Genomic DNA, 27,977 nt, shown 5'->3' on the forward strand with positions numbered 1-27,977 from the left:
CTGATGCCATGAACAAATATTCTGAAGGTATCTAGAAGGCTCACACATCCCCAGAGAGGTCCGCGCAGTGAGGTAATGGCTACAGAGGCCTTAACTCTCTCCATCCATTAAGCACCTGAGCTTTTGTGAAACCTGATTTTTAGGCTGCTGCTCATGGCTTGTCACATGGAAAACTAAGGTGCCTAATAAAGTTATTTCTTGCCAAATCCACGATGTTTTCAGTTTAAACCCTTTTTCTGTCAAAATTAAATGAGTTCACTCAGTTCAGACCCTAATCTGTGGTACACAGACAGCTTTACTTTTTCTTTTTCTCTTTTCTTTTCCCTTTCCTTTTCTTCCTTTCTCTTTCATTTCTTTTCTTTTCTTCTTTCTTTTTCTTTCCTTCCTTCCTTCCTTCTTTGTTTTTTAACATAATGTGGCCCCCCAAATGTTTTCTTTTAAAAGGGTAATTTACTCATTTTTCATAGACAGGATTTATCTTATTACATACAAAAGGAATACAACTGCATATGACATTTTACTTCCTCGAAGCATTTTTACATTTATTACTTCAATTTAGTATTGCACCACCATAAGAGAGGGGGATGGGATACTGGTATCCACTTTTTCAAAAATTTTCAAGCATAAAGTTCCTGAGTAGCAGAACCAGTTGGGTTAGAACGTAGGCCTTACAAACCAATGGACAGACAACGTCACTGACATACACGATTTGTACTAGTTGGTGGTTTGTGTTATATGTAGCAATTAATGGCCATTCTATAGATGTGATTCACCTTTAGAGATCAAATCTACCTTCATGAAAAATCTTCATGAGACCTTTGGCCCCATCTCAAAGATATAACTGGTGTGTTGTGCAACTGGACACTGGGATAACAGAGGTTTCCAAATCTCCCCTCCCCCAGGTGATTCTAGGGTTCAGGCAAGGCTGAAAGGTTGAGAAACAGTGCTACACACAAATATCGCTTTTGCTGTGTATATCCTTGCTAGAATTTCTAAAGAGGCATGGTCTACGACAAAAGCTTTAAATGAGATCCCCATACCTGAAATACCAAATCACTTGTGTCTTCTTTCCTACCCTGCTTAAAAAAATGAGGGCTTCAGTGAAATGATTATGGGGCCACTTGTGTGCTGAGGTATCCAGCTGCAGTTTAAGCTCTTTGCTAATGCCCATAAAAATGAATAATGCATGCTCTAAAATATTGGTAATAAAAGGCAAAAACAGAATACAAACTCAATGGCCTGAATCAATGGATTATTCTGCAGAGACTGCTATATTGGGAAACTGGAAGAAAGTATTTTTCAAAGCATAAATATTTTAATCACTCTCTAATTCTACTGCTTTCACATAAATAAAAAACACCGCATCTTCTGCTTTGCCCCAGTCTACAGCAACAAGAAGACAGCTGCTTTTCCAAACATTCACTTCCAGCCAAAGCATTAACTACCATATATTATATATCTCCAAACTAGTGTCCTAAGCAAAGTGGGTTGTAGAAGAACTTTTTGCATCTGCTAGAATCTAGTTAGTGTTTGTAAAATCAGGATTTTGAATTGAGAGATACTGCTTCTCCAGTAATGAGCTGAAGAAAGCAGATAGCTAAGCCCTTTCTTATAGAACCTGGGTGGCAGGTCGACAAGGAAATTCGCCATCCATGCTTCAGTTCAAAGTAGTGACAGTCTGAGACAGTGTTCAAGAAAACTGAAAAGAAAGTGTGTCTCATGTTGGGCTCTTTTAAGATATTCTGAATTCAAATTTGGACAATCTTCAGAAACAAGAAAAACATTAAATCTACCAATACACCAAATCCACATTTGTTCCTAAAATCAATAGCTTCTACTACCAAGTTATTAACAGGAAGAAAAGTGAACTGATTACAATTTCAGCTCTTCTTCTTCCTTTCCAATTTATTATCCGGCAAAGCACAGCACTGGCTGATAGACAAGCAGCAAGAAAAAAAAATCAGGAAGACCCTGACCTAGAGGCCCTCATACAGGGCCCATCTTTCAAAACCCTGTTAGAGGCAAAATGGGGACATAAAAGAAAAGGGACACAGTTAAATCTGTGCTTGAGCAATCACTGGCGGAACTCTGACTGGTATTCAACAACAACAAAAAGCTCGTCTATGTTTTAATACCTTAAGTTGATACACACAAATACAGATACAAATTTAATACATCTCAAATTAAATATATATATTATGGTAGGCAGAAAAATGCACCCCCCCATTGATGTCCACATTCCAATCCCCAGAACCTGTGAATATGTGACCCTATATGGCAAAGGGGAATTCAGGTTGCAGATAGAATTGAGGTTCCTAATCGGCTGACCTTAATATAGGGAAGATTATCCTGGATTATCCAGGTGGTCCACTGTAATCACAAGGGTCAGTAAGAGTGAAAGATTCAAGCCAAAGAGGGATTAGAGTGATGAGGTGTGACGTGGGAAGGACAGGCGGGACCCACAGTTGGCTGGCTTTGAAGATAAAAAGGGCCATGAGCCAAGGCATACGGGTGGCTTCCAGAACTTGAAAGGTAAGGAGAGCGGCCAAAGAGGCCCAAGAGCGGCCAAAAAGGACCACAGCTCTGCTGACTCCTTGATTTTAACCCATCTGGTTTCTAAACTATGGAACTGTGAGAGAGTACATCTGTACTATCTAAACTACAAAGTCTGTGGCAATTGGTTCCAACAACCATAGAAAACTAGTACACACATGATAAAATAGTATATGACTTTTCTGTTATACCAAAGTAAGGCACAAGTAATACAAAAAAGGCAACCAAAGCAAAAATATTTCACGTGCAACATTTAAATCCCTTGTCATTCCCATCCCTGACCCACCTCTGGTATCCACTCTCGACCAATGGATATGTGTACATAGGATGGGACCCTCAGCGTCTTAGCTTCCGGCTGCCTGTTCATAGCCATAAACTGCTGTCACTACTTGGCAGCTCAAATATGATGCTGGACTGACGTTTATGATTGGTAAACAATGCAAAAAGATGGCACTAGGGCCACAATAAGAAACTATCCCCCAAACGTGGCCCTTAGATCTTGCCAAAGGCAGTTTTCACTTACACATAAGTTAAATATGAAAAAAAGTTTCAGAGTGACACTTTAGGGACCGCACCCTGCACAGGCAGGATTACATGACCACTGACCCAAGTATCCAGCCATGAGGAGCCACACGGACTCCTCCAGACTGAGCCTCTGGTTCCCTTTGCTGATGTATTCTCAGGGCTTCATTTCATAAACTGTATGTTCTGTAGGATTGGAGCGTCTAAGTGCTCGCCCTCTTGAGCTATTTGGTAGTATTTTCCATATGCCTTATGTGTACATAGACCAACAACAAGAACATTTATTTGCATTATTATCATTTACAAAAATGCCGATTTCTGGAATTCAGAAGAAGCAGAGTGAATGAAATCCTCTCAGGAAGCAGACAGTTCTCTGATGCCAGAACACATGACAGCCTGGGAGGTCCCCTTCTGAAGGAACAGGTGTCCCTTGCACAAGATTGCTGAGGACCGGATGGCTTTCAGAAGCACTATAGTACACGAAGAGTTGATCTGATCCAGGGGCAAGGTGGCCTTGGCCATTTCAGAGACTATTTAACTGTTCACTTTTTTTTGGCCTTGATTGTATAGAGGTCTCCCTGCGACTTTGTTCCTTTTTCTCAGGGATGATTTGTACCTGAATTGCAAAGTCCCTAGTAATCAGGTGAAGTGCACTTAGGAGGCTACTGAATTACTGGGTTTCTTTCCTTCACCTCTCTTTTTCAGTCATGCCTGCCCCTGGGAATAGCAGCTAAGACCCTTGGCAGCTCTAGATTGTAGCTTGCAGATCAGTGCTCTCACAGAGGGGCGTCACTAGGGCCTATTTCAATGAATTAGATAGATGGCCCAAGGCGACTGGGATAGAATGGTGTTTGTCGGCCTCAGCTGCAGGTAAGATCATCACGCTGATGGACAAGGTCAGGTTGGAACCGGACTGAGGCTTGGCAAAGAGTGTTATTTCCTTTTCCTGGTTTTCTTTTTTTCAACCAATATCAGTTCAAGATGCCAAGAACCAGAAATATGGTGGAAAAGAAGGATGGAATGTAAGTTCAGAGGAAAGGTGACAGGAGGGCAAAGATCAATGAGACAGTTGAAATTCTGATATTCTCTTATGCCCCAAGCACCAGCTGTGAAGGCCCTACAGGACTGTGAGATCAGACCCTTAGACTCTTAGCAACAGCTATGTCCCAGGACCAGGTCAGCAGGCATGGGTGGTGGATCAAATCTACATCCAGAAAATAGCAGCAAATTAAAAGTATTGAGGACTCTCCCAATATTCCTGTCCTAAACATACCTGTCCCAACCACCAATTATTACTGGCCTTGTGATTATCATTAACAAGGCCTTTATCTAAGGATAGAGATTTTATCTTGAAAAGTTTACATGGGCAGCCCTAGTAGTCCAGCGGTTTAGTGCCTGCCTTGGGCCCAGGGCGTGATTCTGGAGTCCCGAGATTGAGTCCCACATGGGTCTCCCTGCATGGAGCCTGCTTTTCCCTCAGCCTGTGTCTCTGCCTCTCTCTCTCTGTGCCTCTCATGAATAAATAAATAAAATCTTAAAAAAAAAAAAAAAGGCAAAGGCCATCTTAAATAATTAAAGAAAAAAAGAAAGAAAAGTTTACATGATATTTCTGCTTCCTCTAAGTTGGTTAACACTGTTCTCAGCACCCAATATTTACTTACAAACAGAAATGTGAAATTTGTCCGTTCAAAGAATTGAATGCTTTCCATAAACTAAAAAATGTTCCATATAAACTTACTCAACTCCCTCAAAGAGATTTTGCACTTCAATAAAAATTCTTTTTGACACAGCAAAGGACAGATTATCTCAACACATCCATAATCCGCGAAGAAATCAAGTTGCTTAAACAGAGCAGCCTTCCTGATCTTTCTCTAACAGCCACCCGCACAGGTGGAGCAGGAGGCATTTTTCCCGGAGGATGTTGCCGTAACAAGGCTTCCTGGACTAATGTCCTTAAGGGAAAATGTTAATCTAGATGACACATTTCAGGAAAGGGTCTCTGCTGGTGGCTCCAGTTTGGTTAGCCAAAAGGAACAAAGCTGCTCCAAGTTCATCCCTGGAGAGATGAGAGCATCATAAACACAAAGCTCATGTCCATACAGGTGTGTATAGCTAAGGGGCCCCACCAGATGTGGGACTTCTTTGGGGCCCAGAAACCTGCTGCCCCTGCATCAGATTCCCCTTACCTTGTTAAAGTCTTCAGAAGTTGCCCTCATTTCCTTCCAGGTCTTGTTCAGGAGCTGGATACAGATGCAGAAGAACTCCTCGAAGGATCGGTCGTGGGTGAAGAACATTGGGTGGAAGTCGTTGCAGGTCTCACTAGCTGGAAGAAAGAGCAGGGACGTTAGAGAGAAAGTTTGCAGAGTGAAATGAGAGGACACAGTCACACATAGGTGTCCCAAAGAGAGATGACAGGGCTCAAGCCACAGTGGACATAAGGTGTTTTTGAAAAAGCAACCTAATGACAGTCCCTGTGCAACTGTCAAGTTGAAGGTCAGCCAGTGAGACCAGTCCCTAGGCACGGATTTTGCCTGAAGGAAGTCAGCTCCTAACCAACCCCCACGACAAGACCCTTACATCTTTTTTTTTTTTTCAGGATCCCTGGTGTTGAATATGGGCTCTGTGCCTGCTTTTTGACCTTAAAAGGACGATTCAAACAAACTGGCCTCTTTGTCACAGCTCCATCACCCTTAATTTCCCCTTTCTCGACAGAATAACTGGCAGAGGATGAGCTTTCTCGAGCACACAATTAATTGCAACTTTGAAAATAGCATCCTTGATTATTTCTCCAGGGGGCTCTTTCCCTCTTACGGTAGTAAGCAGGGGGACATATGAGATCATATACCATCTGATGCCATTAACCATTTGTTTTGCATTCCCAGACACAGATGGCTGGAGGTCAAAGCAACCCAAATGGCTCTGGAGGCCGTGAATGGTCCAGTCCTGGACCAAAATGTGAAATCAGCCAGACTGCCTTCAGGCCTCCCCATTGTAGAGCTTGGGTGTCAGAGCCAGCGCTCTGAGCTCTAGCTGTGCCTACCTCTCCCCTCCTTCCCAGACTAGCCACCCTCTCATTGCTTCCCTGCTATCTGGGCAGCTTACATTTTTATACTCCTTTTACATACATCTTATCTGATCTTTACAATGCTTCTTACGGTTCATGCCTTACGGATGAGGATACTAGAAGGAGCCAGGTTTTGTGGCCACCCCCCACTCAAAACAGTACCCTAAATTTTTTTTTTTAATATAAGCTATTGTGCATAGTGAAAGAATTCCTATTTTAATTGGAATCTCTTTAAAGGCTAATTAGCCTTCAGGGTTCCAAACGGTGGAATTTCAAGCCCTGGAAGCCTAGGAGAAGAGGATGAGGCAGGGCAGGAGCTGGGTTTATAGCAGAGACCTTGGGTACCTGGGAAAGCCCTGCACCTGCTATGTGGCTGACTCTACCCAGAGAGAATCCTCTGGTGCAGGCCCCAGCAAGTAAAACTTAATCAAAGCTAAGGGAACACACTCTGCTCTGGTGAGGCCCCGAGCTACCCTGCACCAACCTCTTCTATCATAGAGGATTCCAGTCTTCTGAAAGGGTAGATATGAAGATCCATAAATGCTATTTTCTTCCAGACAAGCTAAGGACACAGGCTAACAGCAACGTACAGTCATGTAGGAAAGGTCTGGGTCTGAGGACAAAATCTGGGTTCCAGTCCAGCTCATGCCAATTAGGAGCAAGTCATTTACCTCTCTGCACCTGGATTTTCTTAACTAAAAAAATGTTAATGAGATCTCCTTGTCCATCTTCATGGGTTTTGGAAAGGATTAGATGACATGACCCACGGGAAAGTGATTTGAAAGGAGAGAAGTTGTCGCAAACGTGGAGCAAGGTGGTGATGATAAGGAATGTTGTGCCAGCATATCATTGCTGAGAACATGGGCCATTCTTTGATTTCCCCCTAGTTCCTAGTCAAGCCTGTTCACATCTCAGAAATTAGCAGCAAGAACATATGTCACCCCAGCCCCCAGCCTGTGTCACTGGCAGAAAAATGGCAAGAGTGAAGTTCTGACCTGGGACACGAAGCTATTTAAAGAACTTGGAACGTAAACACAGGCGGTTGTGTGTTTGCTGCCCTGGGCAATGAGCTGTCAGTCTCAATTCCGTAAGCACTGAAGCCGGTGGAATTTACAAGTCCACAGCAGCACTCTCAAACTCTACTGCTATCCAAGACTCATGATTAATCACATTATCACCATATCTTTTGGGGCCCACTGTGATCATATGCGTACTTTATGCCCTAGTTAAAGTTTTTATGGGATTACTGAGATAACCAGACAAAACAGACCAACAACCCCTGCCGTTGCTTGGTGAAGAGAGAGGGAAGAAACATCATTAATAATAGAAAATATACACTGGGTACATATCATGTGCCAGGGGCTCTTCTGGTGTTATCCTCACGACAACCTGGGATGTAGGCATTATGCTTATCCTCATTTTATATATAAGGAAGATAAAACTTGGAGATATTAAACCTTTCATCATGAACTTTTTTGAGGTGGCCCCCAAATGAGGATCTGAAACCTGCATTTATGGTTGGCCCAGCAGGCTTCCTGCCTTAGCGCACAGATATTAGCATAGAGGACATTATTTGACTAGCCTTACTTGACAAGACCACAGGACATTTCCTTGTGACTGCTGCTTTGAAAATTAACTTCTCACCTACTCAGATTCTCTTGAACTGCTCCTTCAAGAGAAACCAGGATCTTGACCCCCGAGTCCAGTGGGGCTCACAGCAAGTACACAACCAGCATCTGCTGGTGGACAACACCTGTCAATGTGACAGTACCAACAGTAGCCATACCACTGCCACCACCATATGTCAGGCATTGGGATCTACATTATTAGTTGTTACAAGAAGCATGTGAGGAAGATTTTATCAATTTCTTTCTTTTTTTTTTTTTTAAATTAGAAAAGGAGAGTTAGAAAGGTTAGGTGACTTCTCCAAGGTCACATGTCACCAGGCTTGCAAGTAGTACAGTGAGGATTCCAACCTCCATCACCAAAGCCCATCATTGTCTGGTTGTACTTATTTCCTGATTTTGTTTCCCAATTAACTCTGACTCTACTGCACCTCCCCCACCCAACACAAGTATGAAAGAATTGCTTTTATACCCACAGAAGATATTCATGAAGTAAAATCTTACAAGTGGCATTAACTATTAATACTTATGATATATTTAGATTTTAGGTTTCCTCTGCTTTCCTTCTACTAGTCCTGGTCCAAGTGGAGTTAGATTCGAATCACCAGGTTACACTCCTCCCCTTTCTCTGGGTTGGGTCAAGCTGTACTCTTGACAACTCTCTTGAATACCTAAGACATAGTGTACCTGGTTCTAGCTCCTACTGAACCAACTTTTTAATCTTCTTGGGGTATTCTCGGCCTCTAGAACACATCAGGTTTCCTATAGATAGTCAGTTCCTGGCGAAGAGTCATATTAGATTAATTTATGTAACTTATTTCAAGAAATAAACAGGTTAGGTTCCTTGTTAATAAGCCCCAATTTTGTTCATTACAACAATGCACCCACCTAAAAAAAGTTCACTTCCCAGTCTCTCTTATAACTAAGAGTGATCATTATGACCCAATATCAACCAGTGATAGATACATGGATAGTGCTGGGTACAGTTTCCAGGAAAGACCTTTAAAAGAGGAAACACTTAACTGGTTTCTTCCTTTTACTTCTGCCTTCGCATCTCAAATTCTTTATTTTATTATTATTTTTTAAAGATTTTATTTATTTATTTATTCGTGAGAGACAGAGAGAGAGAGGCAGAGACACAGGCAGAGGGAGAAGCAGGCTCCATGCAGGGAGCCTGATGTGGGACTTGATCCCTGGTCTCCAGGATCACGCCCTGAGCCAATGGCAGGCGCTCAACCACCGAGCCACCCAGGGATCCCCCTCAAATTCTTTAATTTCAGAACACAACTTCATGTCCAGTAGTGACTGGAAATCCTGTAGCCATTCTGTTAGCATAAAAATACAGGCTATCCCCTAGAATAGAGACTTAGGGGGAGCTCCTGATGACACCGTGGAATCACCATACCTGAATTGACCTCCTAAGGAGTTTTGGTATAGGATTTAAGTCACTGTTTTCAGGTTTTCTATTGCTCTTAGACATGTGAAATTACTGATATGGAAACTTAAATTCATGCAAGCGCACAGATATTAGCATAAGAGGACATATGCTCAGGATTACTGGGGCCATGGAGTAAGTAGGAATAAGGAGGCAGGATTTCATAATGGCTACAATCAGACTACTACATTCAAAGACCAAACCCGATGCTCCCCTAGGGTATACATAAGCTTAGAAAATGAAACTCCCCACATTTGTGAAATATATGACCATATAAAATTTATAAGCATCAAATTAGGTTATGTATATGAAGAATGTGATAAGACATCTAGCATACAGATAGGTTTAGTAAACAGTGGTTGTTAAGTATTACTTTTATCATCACAGTGTACTCTATGGTTTCTTAAAGACTTGAACACTTCTAGGAGATAAGGGAAGTAGAAAAATGTAGTGAATGGTCTTTGGGGTCCTACTGATAGGGAGGGCGTAAGGTCAGCCAATCATTCTTGTTGATTATGTCAAAATCCCATGGGATATTCAGATGCTTAAGCTGAAATTTCACATGCTGAGTGCACATCTACCATCAACACTACCAAATCAACATTGTCTGGAGAGAAAAATAGCACCTGGATCCTTCCCACTGTGTTGCATTATGAAAAGAACATAAATTTCAGAATTGGGTGAGTTTCGATTCAAGTTCTCACTCAGTCGGTGATGTGAGCATCTCTCTCCCCAGCTTCCTTATCAGGAAGATGGACACTAGTAAGATGCCTACCGGGGCTGTAGGGGGTGAAGTTTCTGCCAGAGGCTGTGCTTTGACTCACAGTTAAGTCTAAGTTTCAATCCTCTTCTTCAAACCTCCAAATAATACCCAAGTCTTATAGCTCTTTTAAGTTGGTAATGAGAGAGATGCTGCCAATGGTTCATGAAGAGGTAAACAGTGGGATGGTCCCTGGACAGAGGACTGGACCCCAGAATCGATGTTTTAGGGCACAATTCCTTTGCCCTCCCAGTGAGGGAGGAAGGCACAAGTGGTGGAGGCTGGGAGAACAGCAGTCACACGGGAAGGATACTGGAGGAACTACCCTACTTTCCTTTGTCTTTTGTGTTTTGAAACCACAGGCCTCTGCGGCTGAAGAACACCGAGACAACACAACCATGGCTTAACAGCAGGATCGAGTTAGCATCAGGGCACATTCCCTGCAGGAGTGATTCTCGAGACTGACGAGCAGTCTAGTTAGGTGGTGGCAGCATTGGAAAACACAGCTTAAATGGAGATTTCATGAGGAATAAAGGTAACCAGAGGAGCTGAAATTCAGAAACCACACTAGTCAGCAATTACTGAAAGTTCTCTGCTGACCACTGTTGTAAAAGCTTTGCCTGTCCCGACTCTGAATCCTCAGTAACAGCAGAGTTACTGTGATCATCCATATTTCACAGAGGAGGAAAGTGAGAACAGTGAAATTCAGTCACTTGCAGTGACAGGGCCTGGAATCAAACCCAGTACTCTCTCAACAGTGTTTACAGCCTCCATATGAAGGGGTTGGCTCACCATTATCCTAAACTTCTTTATCTTTTTAAAGATTTTATTTGTTTGTAAGAATGAGAGAGCAAGTGCTCATGCCCTCGAGAGCACCAGTGGGGGTGGTGGAGGGAGGTGGAGAAGCAGAGTCCCTGCTGAGAAGGGAGTCTGACACAGGAGCTTGATCCCAGGACCCCAGGACCATGACCTGAGCTGAAGGCAGATGCTTTACTGACTGAGCCACCCAGGTGCCCCTATCCTAAACTTCTTTAAAAGATTCATTCCTTGCAGAGGAATGGGCAAACAACTCACAGTTGTAAAATAAATAAGACTCAGGGATGCAATGTACAGCACAGGGAATATAGTTAATAATATGTCACAACTTTGTACAGTGACAGATGGTAGCTAGACTTATCATGGTGATCACTTTGTAATGTATATAAATGTTGAATCACTATGTTGTACATCTGAAATTAATACAATATTGTATGTCAACTGCACTTCAATAAAAATAAATCAAAAATAATTTGTTCCTGGACATGTTACACAGGAGACAATAAAAAGATACTGAGGTATTTGGGGATTCATGACTTCTTGTTTTAAGGATGTTCCAGTATTAGAGGCAAGGATAAAGCATTAAATTATTAATATTTTTTTTCTCTAAAATGTTCAGATTGCAGATGTTCAAGATTGAGGATTATCAAGCAGGAAGCACCCCTTCAGACCATCTGATCTGCTTTCCTCTCTTTGTAGATAAGAGCACTGAGAAAGGCAAAACAGGTTGCCCAAGAGTTCATGATGGCAGAAGGGGGCCAAGATGCTGGGAACCAGACTGCCAGGTTCAAAATCTGGTTCTTTCACTTCTGCTCAGTCACCAGGGAAAGTTGTTTCATCTATTAATACTTCATTCTTTCCATCTGTTAACTAGTGGCAACAACAGTATAAACTCTATCAGGTTGTTGTGAGGATTCAGTGGACTGAATCTCGTGACTACGAGAAGTAATCTCAATAAATGTGCGAGGCCACAGAAAGACGATGCTCCCCGGGTATCAAGTGGACCCTCGGCCAGCCCTTTCCACTGAGAAGCGTAAGCTTGCATCAGTAGAGGGATGGCCTAAGTCTCAAGAATGGGTTCCTTAATCCAGAGGTTTAAACAAACAAAAACACAGAGGGCGAGGCTTATTACTGCTTTTTAAAAATAAAAACACTAAGGGAAAAAAAGTGTTGAGTTACTAGGCAATGATTTTATAAATGAAATTTACAGAGGAACTTTCAATGGGACAAAAATAGTAAGACTTTTCAAAAACCAAATTGTTTTCAAGTGCACTATTTTTAACACAATGAGATTCTACTTTGTAAAAAAGAATCAGCTTGATGGTGTTTTAAGTTTGGAATATTAAGGTATTTTCAGAGCTGAGGGTAAAACGAGTTCTTATCAATTTGCTGACATCGAATTCATTTATAAATAGGCCAGCTGTGAAAGCAGCCATAATCCATGTACATTATGTTTTAAAAATAAAAATAAGAATGCCGTATACTTGTCACACTTTTCCCTTCAAAGTAGATATGTTCCTATATTTCCATTAGATAATGCGAGATGAGGTGGGGATTGTCCTTTGGAGTCTCAGGGAAACAAGGGCTACTGTAGTATAGTGAGTAAACAATGAAAGAGAATGGGTTTTAAGTGCTACTCATAACCTTCAGAAGGTCATCTCAGTTCCCTGGGATCCAGATTTCTTACCTGTAAGTGATATGGGCTGGTAAAGTTCCCGCCAAGTCTAAAATTCTAAACTACAGACACATCCATATGCACACACACCAGATAATGTATTTTCAACTCTCTAATGCCCAACAACAATTAAACAATGTGGAGATTGCACCTGCACTGAACTTAGAATTATTTCCTAAATTATTATTTCTTTGAATGACAGGATGGCTACACACTTCATTTAGGGTGTTAAGGCATCAAAATGGCATTTGCTAGGCTTGGAAAATATTTGATGAGCTAGTACCTATTCTGTCTTTCATAAGAAAATTGTTAGATGTTTTTATACCCTTTCAACCTACTAATATAACCTAATGGAGACCATTACATAAGAAAATTACTTAACTATAGATAGAATGACAAGATGACACAGGCAAATGCACAAAATTTCTGCTATTTCATAGGGATTTTATAAGATAAATATAATTTTTGAGATGCTGAAAAGCTCTGTTCCATTCTTCCCATGACCCTCATTATTCTAAGAGAGACTATGAATCCATTTGTAGGTGACTGGAGGGACACAGATTTGGGAAGCACTAGGCAAATTCTGATTATTTTTACCAAAAAAGAAATAAGCACTGGCTTAACATAAAGGGCATTTTGTTTTAAAATTATGAGTTTCAGAAGAAGCAGATAAATCATATTCACACAAAAGTGTTTAATACATGAAAACTGCTAGAGTGGTTATAAAATCTTACTAGTTATCCATTGCATGGAAATTCAAATCAGAACTATTTGCAGCTCTAGGATCAGTCTAGATAATATATTTATGAATTCTCAGATGCAGATGCATACTTATACCTTTATACCTTTGCAGAAAATCTTACCCCTGTAGCCTTTGAGTTTTCTATTTTTAGACCCGGGATTCTTTAATGGCTTGGTTTAGGGGTTTTGGTACTGTGTGGGTAGATGCCGAAAGTTCAGAACCTTTTGTAGGTGGGAGAGGTGAAAAGAGGAGAGTGAGGGCAAAGAATCTGAAGTTCCCCAACCGCCGCTGAGTTCCACCAATACAGAGGCTACCACCCCCACTATTTCAGGACAGGGGATCAGAGGCTTGAAACCCGCTCAGTTCTTTGGAGCTCCTGAAGCCTGGTTTAATAGAACTCTAGATATTCTTTTCTATCCTCTAATGCCTAAAAATAGTATGAAATCCACACTGAAAAGACACACAGTAGCTAATCCAATGCTTCATTGTTCACCTTCCCTATGGGCTTTTTTTAAGGACATGGAGAAAGGAAAAAAAAAATACTGACTATAGTGTTAGGACTGAAAATTAGACTGTAGCACCAAAGGACAGCCAATTCAGCAAGAAGGACCTGAGGCCCATCCCAGGCAACACAATGTGTGTTATTAAAAGAGTAGAAGTTCAGGAGCAAGGTTGGCCAGGGTGCAAAACTTGGTCTCACTACTTAATAGCAATGTGACCTTGATCAACTTATACCTCCCCGGGACCCCATTTCCTTGTTAAAAAAAAAAGACAAGGGACACCTGGGTGGGTCAGCGGTTGAACATCTGCCTTTGGCCCAGGGCGTGATCCCGGAAGTCCCAGGATCAAGTCTCGCGTCAGGCTCCCTGCATGGAGCCTGCCTATGTCTCTGCCTCTCTTGCTGTGTCTCTCATGAGAAAAAAAAAAAAAAAAAAAAGACAATGCCTTCTATCTCATCAGATTGCTGCAAGGGTTAAATGTATAGTGATACATGATTCATATATTAACATAAAACGAGCACTTAATAAATGCCAGTTGTTACCAGTTCTAGTAGCAAAATTATTATTATTGTATGTAGCTAGAATGGCAAATTTGGAGAAATGACACTTTGAAAAGCAAAGACGTTATAAAACTACAGTAATTAAAAACAATATTTGCCATGACAGAGCAATTCTACCGTCAATATTAGTCTATGCATGCAAAAACAGAACAATGGAATAGAACAGTAAGTCTAGATATAGACCTGTATATACAGTCACCAGATATATGACAAAGATAACACTACAGTGGATTTTCAAAAACCTGTGCTGGGCCAATTGCATAAGCATCTGGAAAAAAAAAATCAATTTTGACTCCCTACTCTACACCATCTACAAAAATCAGTTCTAAGTGGATTACAGTTCTGACTGTGAAAGGAAAAACAATGACGCTTCTACATAATATAGGAAAATATATTCAGGACCTCGAGGTAAGCAAAGTTTTCTTAAACAGGACTGAAAAATCATTAGTCTAAAGGAAAAAGTTTGGGTTATATTAAAATCAAGAATTTCTATTTAACAAAAGATACAATGGGAAGGCAACCACTGAGTAGGAGAAAAACTTGCAAGATTACCTGATAAAGAAGTGTTTTCCATGATATATAAAGACCCTTGTAAGTTAGTATGAAAAAGACAGACAACTCAATTTTTAAAAGTGGGCAAAATGTAAATAGGCACTCCATGCAATAGGATATCTAAGTGGCCAATAAATACATGGAAAAGCACTCAGCTTTTTTAGTCATCAGGAAAATCTAAACAACAATGAGATACTTTCAAACATCCATTAGGATGGCTACAATGAAAAGACAGGAAATACTAACTGGGGATAAACATGTAGAACAAATGGAATTCTCATACATTGTTGATGCAAGTATAAACTGGCTCAACCACTTTGAAAACCACTTTAGTAGTATTTAGTTAAACCCAGATATTCATACTCTATGACACAGAATTCTACCCAAACATCTAAACCCAACAAGAATGCATATATATGCTCTCCAAAAGAAATGTAATTGGAAGTTCAGAGCAGCACTATCTGTTATAGTCCCAAACTTGAAAACCCCAAATGTCTACCCAAGAGATTAGATAAATGATAGCTTATTCCTAGAGTAACATATTTACTACAAAGAAATTATTTTTTTTAAAAAATGATATATACAATAACATGAGTGAATTGAAAACATAATGTTGAACAAAAAGAGCCCTATTCAAAAGAGAACATAATATACGATCCTATTTATCTAAAGTTCAGAACAGGGAAAATTCATCTATGGTAGTGGAAGCAGATTATTCTTTTGAGGAGGGGAAGAAATTATGGGGAGGGCAACCCTAAAGAGTCTCCTATAGTTGTGTAATATGCTCTGTCTTGATCTAGATAGAAAGTAGCTAAATGGATAGTCATTTGGCAGTTGTAAAATTCATTGAGCTGTGTTTCGCTTTAAGGATTTGAACACTTCTATGTATTTAAGTTATACTTACATAAAAAGTTAACTTTACAAAGTAGAACATGAGCTTTCTGGGTGATCAAAAACAGACAATTACATTTGGCAACAGATGTTGCAGATAAAACTATTGCAGATGATTTAGATGGACATCTCAAAAGCAGTACTGTCTTTGCCCTACCCATCACCTCTGGAAACAGAGATTTAGCATTTTACTCAGCCAGGTTGACCAGCTAGATAAAAAGGCACATCCTAGCACAATTATCTAAGAGGTATCAGCTTCTAAAGGTGGTCAGATGCACGTCTCCACATCTGGACTTTAGTATAATTTCATCTATTGGAAGGATATGTATATTCTTGCATTTTCTTCTGCAAATGAGGATCCTGACCTTACTGAAGAGTATTGCAAATGTTGATGGAAAAGCTATAATAGATTTGGCTGCTTGTGTATGAACTCTAAGAAGAGTCATAAGTTTCTTTTAAATGAGTTTCCTCCCTTCCTTCACCCATTCATTCATTTATAGCTTCCTTCTTTCCTCTGTTCTTCCTTCCTCCTTTCCTTCCCTTTCCCTTTCCCTTTCCCTTTCCCTTTTCCTTCCTTCCTTCCTTCCTTCCTTCCTTCCTTCCTTCCTTCCTTCCTTCCTTCCTTCCTTCCTTCCTTCCCATCCATCCATCCATCCATCCATCCATCCATCCATCCATCCACATGCATTGTCCACTTGTCCATCCATTCAACTAGCAAGGTAGTTAAGAGCATAGCCCTGGAGTCAATCTGTCTGAGCTTGGATCGTGGCTCTGCCACTCACTATCCAAATGACCTTGAGCTTATTTATAAGCAAGGATAGATGAATAAAGGATGAAGCTGATGGAGTAGGCAGGAATCAGATCATCTAATTCTTTGGAGACCACATTGAAAGGTCAGGCCTTTTTCCTCCTGCAATGGGATGCCATTAAAGGAGTTTAAATAAGATGATGATAAAGTAACACCTCCCCTTCTCCTTTCTTACTCTACTTTTTTTTTCCTTTTTAATGGGATTAACATTCAGGTGAATTGAAGACTCCTGTTATTCTGGAATCCACTTACTTGATATTTTAGTATATTAAGGATGAGTGATAAATCAGACAGAAATTTTAGAGGTAAGTGGCTATGAGTGTCAGTTCTAGACTAGACTGGGGCTAGAATCCTCCTTCTGTACCTTAACTATATATCCCAACCAAGTTCTTTAATGTCTCAAAGTCTCTTATTATGATGGTAATAACAGTAAGTCATAGCTTGTAGAACTGAGTGAAGACAGAGAGGATTCCCATAAAACACTTAGCACGGTACCTGGCATATAATAAGCTTTCAATAAATGTTAACCATAAAGCCTTGTTCAGAATACAAATATGGTGTGTGATTTCCCCCGCCAAATGTTGAATTGAATATGAGGTTTAGCTTGTGGTGAAATCTTATTTACTTGAACCTCCTCCCTTTGTGAAGGTACTCCGTTCCCCTGGAAAGTTATAGAGCAACAATATCATCATCATCTTGCAAGACATTTAACAAAAAGACAAAATGTGCAGAAACTCCATTAAATTAAGATTTCTGATAAGAGCAAGCTAAGTGACCCCTGGAAGTTTGCTTATAATTAAAAAATGGTCTTGCTGATATGCTCTGCATTTATGCTTTGTCCTCTGGCTGAAACAACTATGACATGCAGGAAAATGGAACCTGGGTCCTTGACATCTTATCTTTTGGCAAAATCATTATCTCTGGATCCGCTTACAGGTCTATGAAAGGGTTCTTTCTTGGCCCAAAAAGGAAAAAAAAAAAAAAAAGCGCAGTAAAAAAAAAAAAAAAAAAAAAGGAATTCTTCGGAAGAATATGAAATTTGTGGTGTGAGTTAGTGATGTATAAACCAAGTGTGAAGCACACTTACCTGGCTAAAGATATTTTACCTGCCTTCTGGGGGTGGGGTGCCCAGAGGACTCGGAGGGTCCAGTGGAAAATTAGGAAGGAAGATTCTAGTTGGGGGGTAAATAATTCAAGGCAGGGCAAGGAAGAGCATAGTAAAGAAGCAAATTTTTGCATATCTTTGTTAAAACTCCTTTATAAGGAAAATTATTCTGAGAAGTGGCACATTAAGAGCCTGTCATACAGCAAATTTAGCATGGATATAAATAATTGCCTGTCCAACCATGTGAGATGGGCACTCAAAGGTTATGCTGGGATAGAGGCAGATTCAGGAGCAGCTGGGATGTGCCTAATGGAAGACCCAGGAAGAACCGTGGATACCATCACGTGACCATGGATTGGTTACACCTTGATTTGAGGTTCAGAGCCTTAGCCAGAGCTAGGGAGCTGGCCAACATGGCTAAAAATGAGTATTCCTGAATCCAATAGATGCAATATTAAGGGACGAGGACATGCCGAGGCTTGCTCATCTTGTCACTCTTTCTTATCTTTGATGCTCAGTAAATGACTCCCCTTAAAAATCTCAGTGACTACCTATAGCTCTTAGGAGAAAATGCAATTGGGTTAGCACATTCAGCACTTCCCAGGCTAAACCTATTCCGCTCCTTCTAACGTCTATCCTCTGATGGAACTCTAAAATCAATCACAGTTTGTCCCTTTAGCAAATAAACCACCCCTGCTTGTATTTCTATGTGTTCAGCTCACAGGTTTCCCTCTTCATGAAGCCCACTGAGTTGTCCTCCAAAGTCCATCCCTTTGCTAAAGGCACTTTGAGACTCAAGCCTTGACCGCCTGTCTCTCCCCTTTGTGTTTCTACAGACCTTTCATTTTCTCCTCCACCTATTTGGACTGCCCCTTCTGATTATGAACCTACAAAAATAGGAGGCTTTAGTCATTTCTACATTGTTCATAGTTCTCACATGGCCAGCCTCCCCTTAGCACGTGCCTGCACTTCCTTCCTCGGTGACCCTCTTTGTTCTCCAGTAGTGGCATGCCATTCTTCCTCAAGTTGCCATTATGCCCCACTTCATGCACCACTTAAAGAACAGGATGCCCCCAACTTTGTACAACACACATCTCAGTACTTCTGCCATGATAAGGGTGGAAGGATCTACCCAGCCTTCACCCCCTGCTTTAAAACAGTCCAACCTGCAAAATGATCCAGTCCTCTCCTCTCCCCCACCTTTCTGAAACCCAAGCATAAGTGTTCTCTTAGGGGAACAATGAGGGACGTTATAAAGGAAGCAAATTAATTACACAAATTCAACAGAAAAGAAAAACAAATCTGATGATGTTGCTAAAATACAGAGACATTACCCTCCTTCATAGATCAACTGCCAACACCCCTGCCCTGGCAGGGGGCTTCCCTTCACCATTCCTCACCCCACCTCACTCACCACACACCCACTAAGAGGAGGAACACTGGGTCTACCTCTTGTCTTGGGCCCTTCTTGGACTCTGTCAGAAGAAACATATGGCCTCGTGAATTGCATGCCAGTGTGAACAATGCATTTACCCTGGTTGGTAGAATTAAGGGAGATATGGGAGGATGTTAAGGGAATAATCCACTGACAATCATGCTTTTGCCAATGTGAGATTTGAAAGGATGGAGATTTATATCAGTGAACAACAACAGAGTTAAGTCCCTAATATTTTTGCCTATATATAGTTCCGTTCAGTCCTCTTAAACAAGAGAGCATGCTAAGAAGCATGTCTCTCTCTTGCTCAAGATTATGTGGGCTGGTCTGTGTGGAGGGACAGAGAGGCCCTCAGTGTATGAACAGAACACCAGGCCCCAAAAAACATATCCTCAAGCATCGCCATAATAATTTAGGAAAAGGTCAAGCTTCACACAGGCACTTGACTGAGATTTACCAAAAAAGAGGAAGCTAAAGGATAAGGCATTAAATATCAAACCAGAAACAGCTGGCTAGGCAACTTGAAAAGGACATAATCTGAATAACAAGACACTTGGGGAATCAGCTTCAGCAAATTAGAAGGTGAGCAGCCTAAAAAAGGGTGTTACTTACTTTAGAATATCACAATGAGCATGTACCAAGAACTGTTCTAAGCTCCTTACAAGTATTTTCTCATTTAATCATCAAAACCATTCCATGACGTAGGTGCAGCTATTATCATCCCACTGTATAGATGAAGAAACTGAGACACAGAGGAGCGACATGGCTTGGCTCACAGAGCTAAGAGGAGCCAGAGCCAGGGTTTCACAAAGGTTTGGGTCCAGAGTCCTTGTTATCTTGCTGCTCATCGGACAGAGATTTCTCTCCACTGAAGATTTTTAAAGCAGAAAAGCCTAGAGCCTAAAGCATTTCTAGAATGCCTACTTACTATGCTTTAAAAATAAGTTTAATTCCATTTCTTCCTTCTGAGACCCACCACTTTAATGAAGACTTGATCTTGCTAAGATAATTTTTTGGATATGAGATTCTTAGAGTTGGTAAGACGGCACTGTTTTTGCCAATTCGTCTATGGCAGACATGCATTCCCACTGAAACATTACTGTTTCAACGCTGGGGGGTGGAAATCAACAATTTGTACACTCTTAATTTCAGGGGCATTTATTTGCTCACTGGCTTAATAGATCCTTATCCTAATAAAGAAGATATAAAATTTATCTCTTTTAATGCAGGCTAATATCCTGAAAGATTAAGAAATCAAGCTAGTGAGACCAATCTTTTTTTTTTCATCAAACAATTATATAGTGCTTAATATATATGAGCCACTGTTCTCAGTGCTTTAAGATTATTAAATGATTTAATTATATGAGAATTAAACATAAGCCACATTCAATTTTTGTCTCTATTTCACAGGTGAGGGAACCAAGGCATAGAGAGGCTATGAGACTTGTCTGAGGTCACACAGCCAGAGTGTGCTTGTAGGAGGCGATCAGCCTGCAGAGGCTGTGCTCTGAATCAAGTAGGGGCATAATCAGTGTGCTCATTCGGAGGTCTCCTTGCCCCAGTAGCTATTTAACTATATGGTCGCTGCTGCTGTCCTAATCGTTACGGTTAGATAAGAACTTGCCCAGAGTTCATATACTAAGGTCACTAGGCCCCTTTGGCCCTGTCTGGTCACCAACAGATCCATGACTACCCCAGATGCCTCAGATTTTAGAATCTCTTTCATCAATAAAGAGCCAAATTCTATCACTTCCTCACATTAAAAAATCCCACACACTCTGATTTCTTTTTCAAAAAAGATTATGTTAGGGCTGAATCTCTTTATTTCACAGAAAGAGACTCAAAAACAAACAAACAAAAACCCAGCTGCCAGTATTTCAGTAGTATCTTGCAACACAAGTTTGAGTAGAACGTGGCACGTTCACGAGGCTGTGCTCTCAGAACCTATCGTGTCGTCTTGAGCATACACACGTCTTGGAAGCGAGTCTAGTGTTGCGGGTTGATAAAAATTATTTTCACTAATAAAATTAGGTTGAAGCTCTTGTTATTGTTTTAATGAGACTATTTTTCTTCATACTACACAGTTTTGTGGACTAACTGGTATACTAGCAAAGTGGAAACTGGCTTCTTGTCCCTCGACCACCGGAATGGATGCACACATAGATTCTGCATTAGAAATGTGTGTTTCTGAAGAATTCAGTCTTAAATTGATGGGTGAAGATCTATTTTAACCCTTCGTTAGTTATTTAAATTCTTCTTATACTAAATATTTGCTACTCCCCCTCTGCCTCCCCAGTCTTGCTGACATATAATGATAATGAACCCCTACAGTTTCTATAACATCCTTGTATTTTCGGGTGGTTGTTATCCAATGGCAGACTTTGCCTTCAGTTGAATTAGCCTTAAACCAAATTCAGCAAGAGTTATTTTGGCCTTCAGCTTCGTGGCGATCATCTTTTTCTTTCTTTCTTTTTAAACCCTCACCAAAAAGAGGTCATTTTAGATAAGGATGCATCTTAATGAAAAACCTAAGTAAGGATAAGACTAAAAATAAGATGCTTTTAGCCTCAGTAGGAAGATGCTGACGGAAATTCTCAGACCTTCCTTCTATGTGAAATAAAAGTTAATGCTCTCAGACACTTTAATTTTCATTCTTTGTAGACACTTATCTCATTTTCTTGATCATTCAATTTTGTTCTTGATATTTTGAAAGAGTTCTTTTCCTCTTCCCTGACAAATGCATCTAGGAACTTCTATTTTATAAAAGTTTTCCAATTCTCTAAAAATAGAGATCATTGTGTTATTACTTTTATTCTCTTACCCATACAAGTGACCAGGACATCTCATATGGTCACCGGAATGTGACCATAAGATATTCAATATGGCACCATGTTTCCTGCAAAGAAAGACATTACATCTAGCATGTATGTATGCAGGTGGATTCCTCACGAATGCCTTCAAGATTATCCAATGGCCATTAGGACCTTAGAGGGGAAAACATAATGACAACAGCACACTAATGTTAAATAACTGTTATTCGTCTGTCTCACTGCTCTCTGTCACCTCCTTCATAGACTTGTTCTTCGTTTTCAGGGTTCCTTTCTACCCAAGGTTCTGTTCTCATCTTTCTCTTCTCTCCCTTCACTCTTGTCCTAGGAAAATTCATCTAGTCCCGCAACTTCAATGCTCACAACTGCCAAATCTCCATGCCAAGCCTTAGTATTTCCCTTGAGCTCCAGACAAACAGCTCCTTCCTGGATATGTCCACTGGATGTCCCTTAGTCGCCTCAGACTCAAAGGGACCCAAACTCATTATCCAAATTGGCTGGGTTTTCCACTTCAGTTGCTTATCTACTTGGCTGTCCAGGTCAGCCTTGCCTATTCTCTCAGTCACCTCCATATCCTAAACATATTTCATCCTGTCTTGGCTCAAATGCTCATCACTGCTCTCCCAGATTATGACAAAAGACTTTCAAAATGGTCTCCCACCCTCGTGATGCATCTGTTTTCCTTACTGGTCCACATACAGAGTTTGTTAAAATCTAATACAGCCACAACAAAACACAGATATAGCAATGACAAGAGTTTAATTAGTGCTTTTTCACAGTGAAAATAATTAAGCCATTCTGTTTAAAATCCCTCAGATAAAGTCCCAAATCCTTAATAAATGTGGACTATGCCTTGTCTTGAATAAGCCAATATCAGGGCAAGTTTTTTAAAATAAAACTTCCAGAGTGCATTTATCAAGGGAGAGGGAGAAAAGAATTTAAAAATCTTAAGAACAAAATAAAATGACCAAAAAGATCAAATACACCATTTACAAGACGTCTAGATGCCAGCATCTGACTTTAACACCCTTCCTCATCCCACTCCCCTTCTCAGTGATAATTCCTACAGGTCTTTACGTTCCAATGTGGTTGGTAGCACCTCTATGGAATACTTTTACTCCTCTTATCTAGAGGCTGACACTTCTAAGTGTTTCCATCTCATCCTCTGCCAATTTCCCAATTGTCTGCTTTCAGGTCTCCTCATAGGAATTCTATGATCCTGGGGACTTGGGACCATGCCTTCCCTGTCTTTGTATCCTCCGTACTTAGGTCTTAAAGACATGTTGTGGAATGCATGGCTCATTGTGAAGTGGTCCCCGACTGATGGTGCAAAGTTACTAAAGTCACAACTTTCAAAAATACTTCATCTCCTTATACTCAACTTTTGCACTGAAATATATTCTTGCCAGTGTCTGTTAACCACTAAACATCCCTCCCCACTGACAAAACAAAACATGACCACAGGAGAAGGCTCTGCAGAGACCATGCCCACACATTTCAGTGCCTGGGCTAAAATAAGCATGTGAGTGTGTAGGACTCATCATCATATTGTACCAGGAAGCGCGCCCTCCCATATTTAAAAATATACTTGTTTGGCTTGATTCAGGCTGCTCCTCATTCCAGGCCTGCCTGAGTCACTGGAGAAACATCCTATTAGGGTGCACCCCCACTGATTGGCTTCCTTTGTATGTTCGCGATGAGTTAGGAGACATGACTCACAGTTCACTGTTATGACAAAAAGAACTTGCTCGCCTTCCTTTTCATTACTGATGTTTTGTGGGCTTCATTGGCACCTCTTAGAAACATCTAAGGGAGCCAGGGGCAGCTCAAGAATTGGCATTATTTATTTTTAACAAGCAACTCTGCTTAAAGTGCCTTTCATCAGAGCAGCAGATACTTTGATGGCCTGGCACATTCGAGGTTCACACTACTCCTGGGAGGCCGGTAGCTGGCCAGTCTCACTCTGCCCTGTCATCAGCGGGAGGCAGGCGTGCTTGAAGGAGGTGACGACAGCACACAATACCCTCCTGCAGGGTTGGCTCCTAAAACCGGTCTCCCAGGGCTGGTGTCCGATACGTGGCCAGCTGGATATGCTTTCTTGGTTATGATCTTCCAATGCCTGACCTAAAGGAGACATTCTCCAGCATAACCAGCGGTCAAGCAGTGAACATGAAGCAAAGGGAGAGGACAGCTAAATGACTGCCACCTCCTACAGATCACCTAGGACACTCCAGAGCTGCCAGTGGAAGAAGTTTTAAGTTCCACCATAGTTGTAAACAATAGAGGTTAATTCCTTTCGTTCCATTCCAGAAAACATTTTGAGTGGCTATATACAGAGGTAAATCAGACATGGACTCTGCACAGAAGGAGAGCAGCAGAATAAAGTGCAGTGAGTTATATGCCCCAAAGGAAGAACACACAAAGGGTTAGGAGAAATCCAGGGGGAGGATGGGTTTATTTTCTTAGAGAAATTGGCATTTGAATTGGACTTGAGGATGGATAGAATCTAATTCATAGTTCTGAATGTGTTTTTCTTTGAGAACAATTTCCCAGGCAGGCTCATTTCAAATTCCACTTACATTCAGGCTCCAAATTCCATAATCAACGTCTCTTGGAAGCCATTTAAATGCATGCATAGAAGTCTGCCTGTAAAGATGCTTCCATGCACAGTTCTATCAGGAGTGGGTTTATGGTGGCCAATAAATGAAACAGAGCAGAGACTAAGTCCAGATCGCTCTGCTTTCCAGGGGATCCTGGTGCCGTGAATTCTGACTCCGCTTTAATAGAAAGCGATAAAAATACTACCACCCACTTACCTCGGAGGCACACTGCAAGGATGGATAATGTTCAAAGCACTTAGGATTTTGTAGGAGAAAAGTGCTCTATGAAAACAGAGCTTTGTTATCATGCATGTTGGGTGAAAATGAAGCGAAAACAATGTCTAGAACATGTGTTTAAGGAGGAAAAAACCCAGACACTAGATTATAACTTTCAAGCGAGTCAGCGTCCCACAGCCAAGGCTCGAAGGGTCGTTCCCAGAGGGTAGGGGCATAATGATCCGGGGCAGGTTGAATATATGAGGAAACGAGGCAAAGACAGTGTCTCTGATGACAGGGGTTCCTATTAAAGTACAGAATGTGCAAAAGGAACCACAAGGCAATTTGTCTCATGACCAGGTAAGAATATCCACATCCAAGATAATCAGAATTGATTCTCTAAAAGCCAAGAGGAGGACATACAGAGGACACTGAGAGGAAAACCTATTCAGTGCCCAAGGCAGAAAGGGGCAGATGATCCAGAACATTCAGTGGTGCAGAATAATGACAGACAATAAAGAAAGGGTGTAAACAGTTGGTGAGCAACTCTGAATTAGATGGGAGCACGGTGTTAAAGCAAGCAAGCAGGCTGTTAGCAGGCTTAAGTATTGGTCCACTCTCCAACACAGAACAGACATACATTTTCTGGGTGAATTACTTCATTTCTCACAACCTCACATAGCTGAGAAAAATCAAAGGAGAAAATGTATAAAAAAAGTATCTTCAAAGATATTTGGGTATTATACATGGTAATTGAGCTGAGTTCTAAAGAATTATTAAAAATCAGAAGAAAGTCCACAGAACAGAGCCATGCATTCTGGCTATGGAGTTTTTTTCCTCTTTTTCAAAATAGATGCAAGACTAGAGTTGGATGGAAGCTTCTGGAAAGGACCCAGTAACCCAGAAGTGATATAACCAGTGTTTGGACTTCCGCGATAGAGAAATATTCAAAACAGATTTTTGACAAATTGAACAGAAGTGGAAGAGAAGATGAAAGAAACAAAGATGACCTTGAAAGCCTGATTTTGCAGAAATCATAGAAGAATAAAGTGGCTGGTGTAAATGGGAAGTTGGATGGAGGAAAGAAAGTGGTATAATGGGGAGGAGGGAGGACTTCGCTGGTATGAAACCCCAATGAGGTTATTACAGAACCAAAGGTAAGCTTCTAAACCAAATAATAAAATGAGGAGTTGAGACTTTATTAGAGGAAAATTTTCTGCATCTGCTAGTCCATCTCACAGAAAACAAAATGGCGATTCTCTTACGTAAAGGAGAGTTAGTATATGCCCTTTAATGTTTTAACAGAAGAAAATCCGCAGTGAAGAGGTTTCTCATGGGAATAGGTTTGATGCCAACGGTTCCCGTGCATTATGTGGGAGGGTCACACATGTTTTTCTGTTATTTTTGTTAACCTTAAAAGCTTTTGTTTTCACTCTAGATTGGTATTTACGTTTGCATATCCTTCTCCAATTCGGCCAAAAAACGGATCTGCCATTCTTTTACTGGGTTCTGGCCAGTTCTGTCCACGAACCCCTATGGCTGAGGACACGGGAAAATAATTGAGCTGCTACCTGGGGAGACACAACCATCGCCTGTGGTGAGGACTCAGCAAGCAGCGCCAGGAATCAGGCCATCAGAAGGCCTGAGCGGCCTGGACACGGGCCTGGAGCCCCTGGCAAAGGAATGTGACAAAGATAAGCGAGGCCAACTTCGTTCTGGAGAAAATTCAGACAGAGGGAGGTGGGAGGGGAAATGAGCTGAGGCAAATAACAATCTGTGACAGAACCCACAGAAATCGGCTATTAGCCCAGCTCCCTTACCAACACCGAACCAAGTTCGGAAAGGTCAGAAGTCAAGGTCGGGCTGCTTTCTAAGCGCATGAACATAGACGACAAGGAGCCAGTGGGGGTAACATTTAAAATCTGTATCTGGAAATATTTCTCCTCTCTCTTTCTCTCTCCATCTCTGTTATATTCTGAACTTCTCTCTGAGTATTTTTCGTAAGGAATATAGAAACTTACTAACTAGACAGGCCATTTTTAAAGGGTTTTTTGCTTTTAAGACATCATCTCATTTGACCAAATGAATGATATCAAAATGCCCACACAAATACGCTAATCTACGGCTTCAGGATATGGTTAATTGGGCAGCTGACACCCCTGAAAGTGTCAATATGGAATAAAAGAAATTATGTAAGAATTATGGAAAAGTCAATCTACTTGGAAACACTGATGAGAGACTGCAATCAAGAGTATAATAAATGCCAGGGTGCCTGAGTGGCTTGGCCAGTTAAGCGTCTGCCTTTGGCTCAGGTCATGATCCCAGGGTCCTGGGATCCAGCCCCATGTCAGGCTCCCTGCTCAGTGGGAAGTCTGCTTGTCCATCTCCCTCTCCCTCTGCCTCTCCCAACCATGCCTTGTGCTCTCTCTCAAAAAAATAAATAAGATCTTAAAAAAAAAAGTATAATAAATGTTTCCAGAGATGATGGTTCCAAATTAACAGACATAATGCTTAAGTGGACCCACCTTCTCAGTCCACAATCCACCATACCCCCAAAATATATATCCCTTAAGTGTCCTACATGGTCCCATGCTTTTCAGTAAGGGAAACACACAGACAACCTTGATGGAAGCCAAAGAAAACAAGCATGAGGCTATGAGCTTTTTGGCAACAACTGCCAAGGATCATCCAGCTTTATACTCTTACACTTCCTATTCCTACCAGTTCCAATGTCTCCCTTGCTCATAACATTCGTGTCTTTCCTCTGCCTCGTTGGCTGTCATCTCATAGGACACATGTGCACTTAGTCCCCTGTTCATCCTGCCCATGGATGCTGACCTGCCTGTGCACTCATGTCCCTGGATCTCCACCCAAGTGTGCCCTGTTTTTGCAGGACAATTTCCCTTATTTTAATAGAAACCTTGTAGAAACCATGAATTAAAAGTCCATGCCTGTGACCCCAAGGATGCTCATAATATATTGGGATAGACTTTTTTTTTCTTAAAGATTTTTTTTTAAGATTTATTTATTTATGATAGACATAGAGAGAAAGAGAGAGGCAGAGACACAGGAGGAGGGAGAAGCAGGCTCCATGCCGGGAGACCAACGTGGGACTCAATCCCGGGACTCCATGATCATGCCCTGGGCCAAACGCAGGCGCTAAACCGCTGAGCCACCCAGGGATCCCCTGGGATAGACTTTTTGGTCTCAATTCTTACTATTAGTGTTGTTGCTTTTTCTAGATATTCTAAGCATCACCTACACCTTAAATTCTTAGCAACAGAGGCTGG

At 41.2% G+C, this 27,977-nt stretch overlaps 1 protein-coding gene across 6 annotated transcripts in view; it reads right to left on the minus strand.

The window, feature by feature from the left end:
- The window catches only part of ELMO1 (engulfment and cell motility 1), a 526,001-nt gene that overhangs the window by 155,307 nt on the left and 342,717 nt on the right, over positions 1-27,977 (minus strand). For all 6 annotated transcript variants that reach the window (XM_025464640.3, XM_049093811.1, XM_049093813.1 and 3 more), the window contains one exon: positions 5,262-5,398. In XM_025464640.3, coding sequence (XP_025320425.1) covers positions 5,262-5,398 — 137 coding nt within the window. The remainder of the gene's footprint in view (positions 1-5,261; positions 5,399-27,977) is intronic.

This window comes from Canis lupus, chromosome 14 (assembly GCF_003254725.2).
Source record: "Canis lupus dingo isolate Sandy chromosome 14, ASM325472v2, whole genome shotgun sequence".
Classification (NCBI taxonomy): Eukaryota; Metazoa; Chordata; class Mammalia; order Carnivora; family Canidae; genus Canis; species Canis lupus.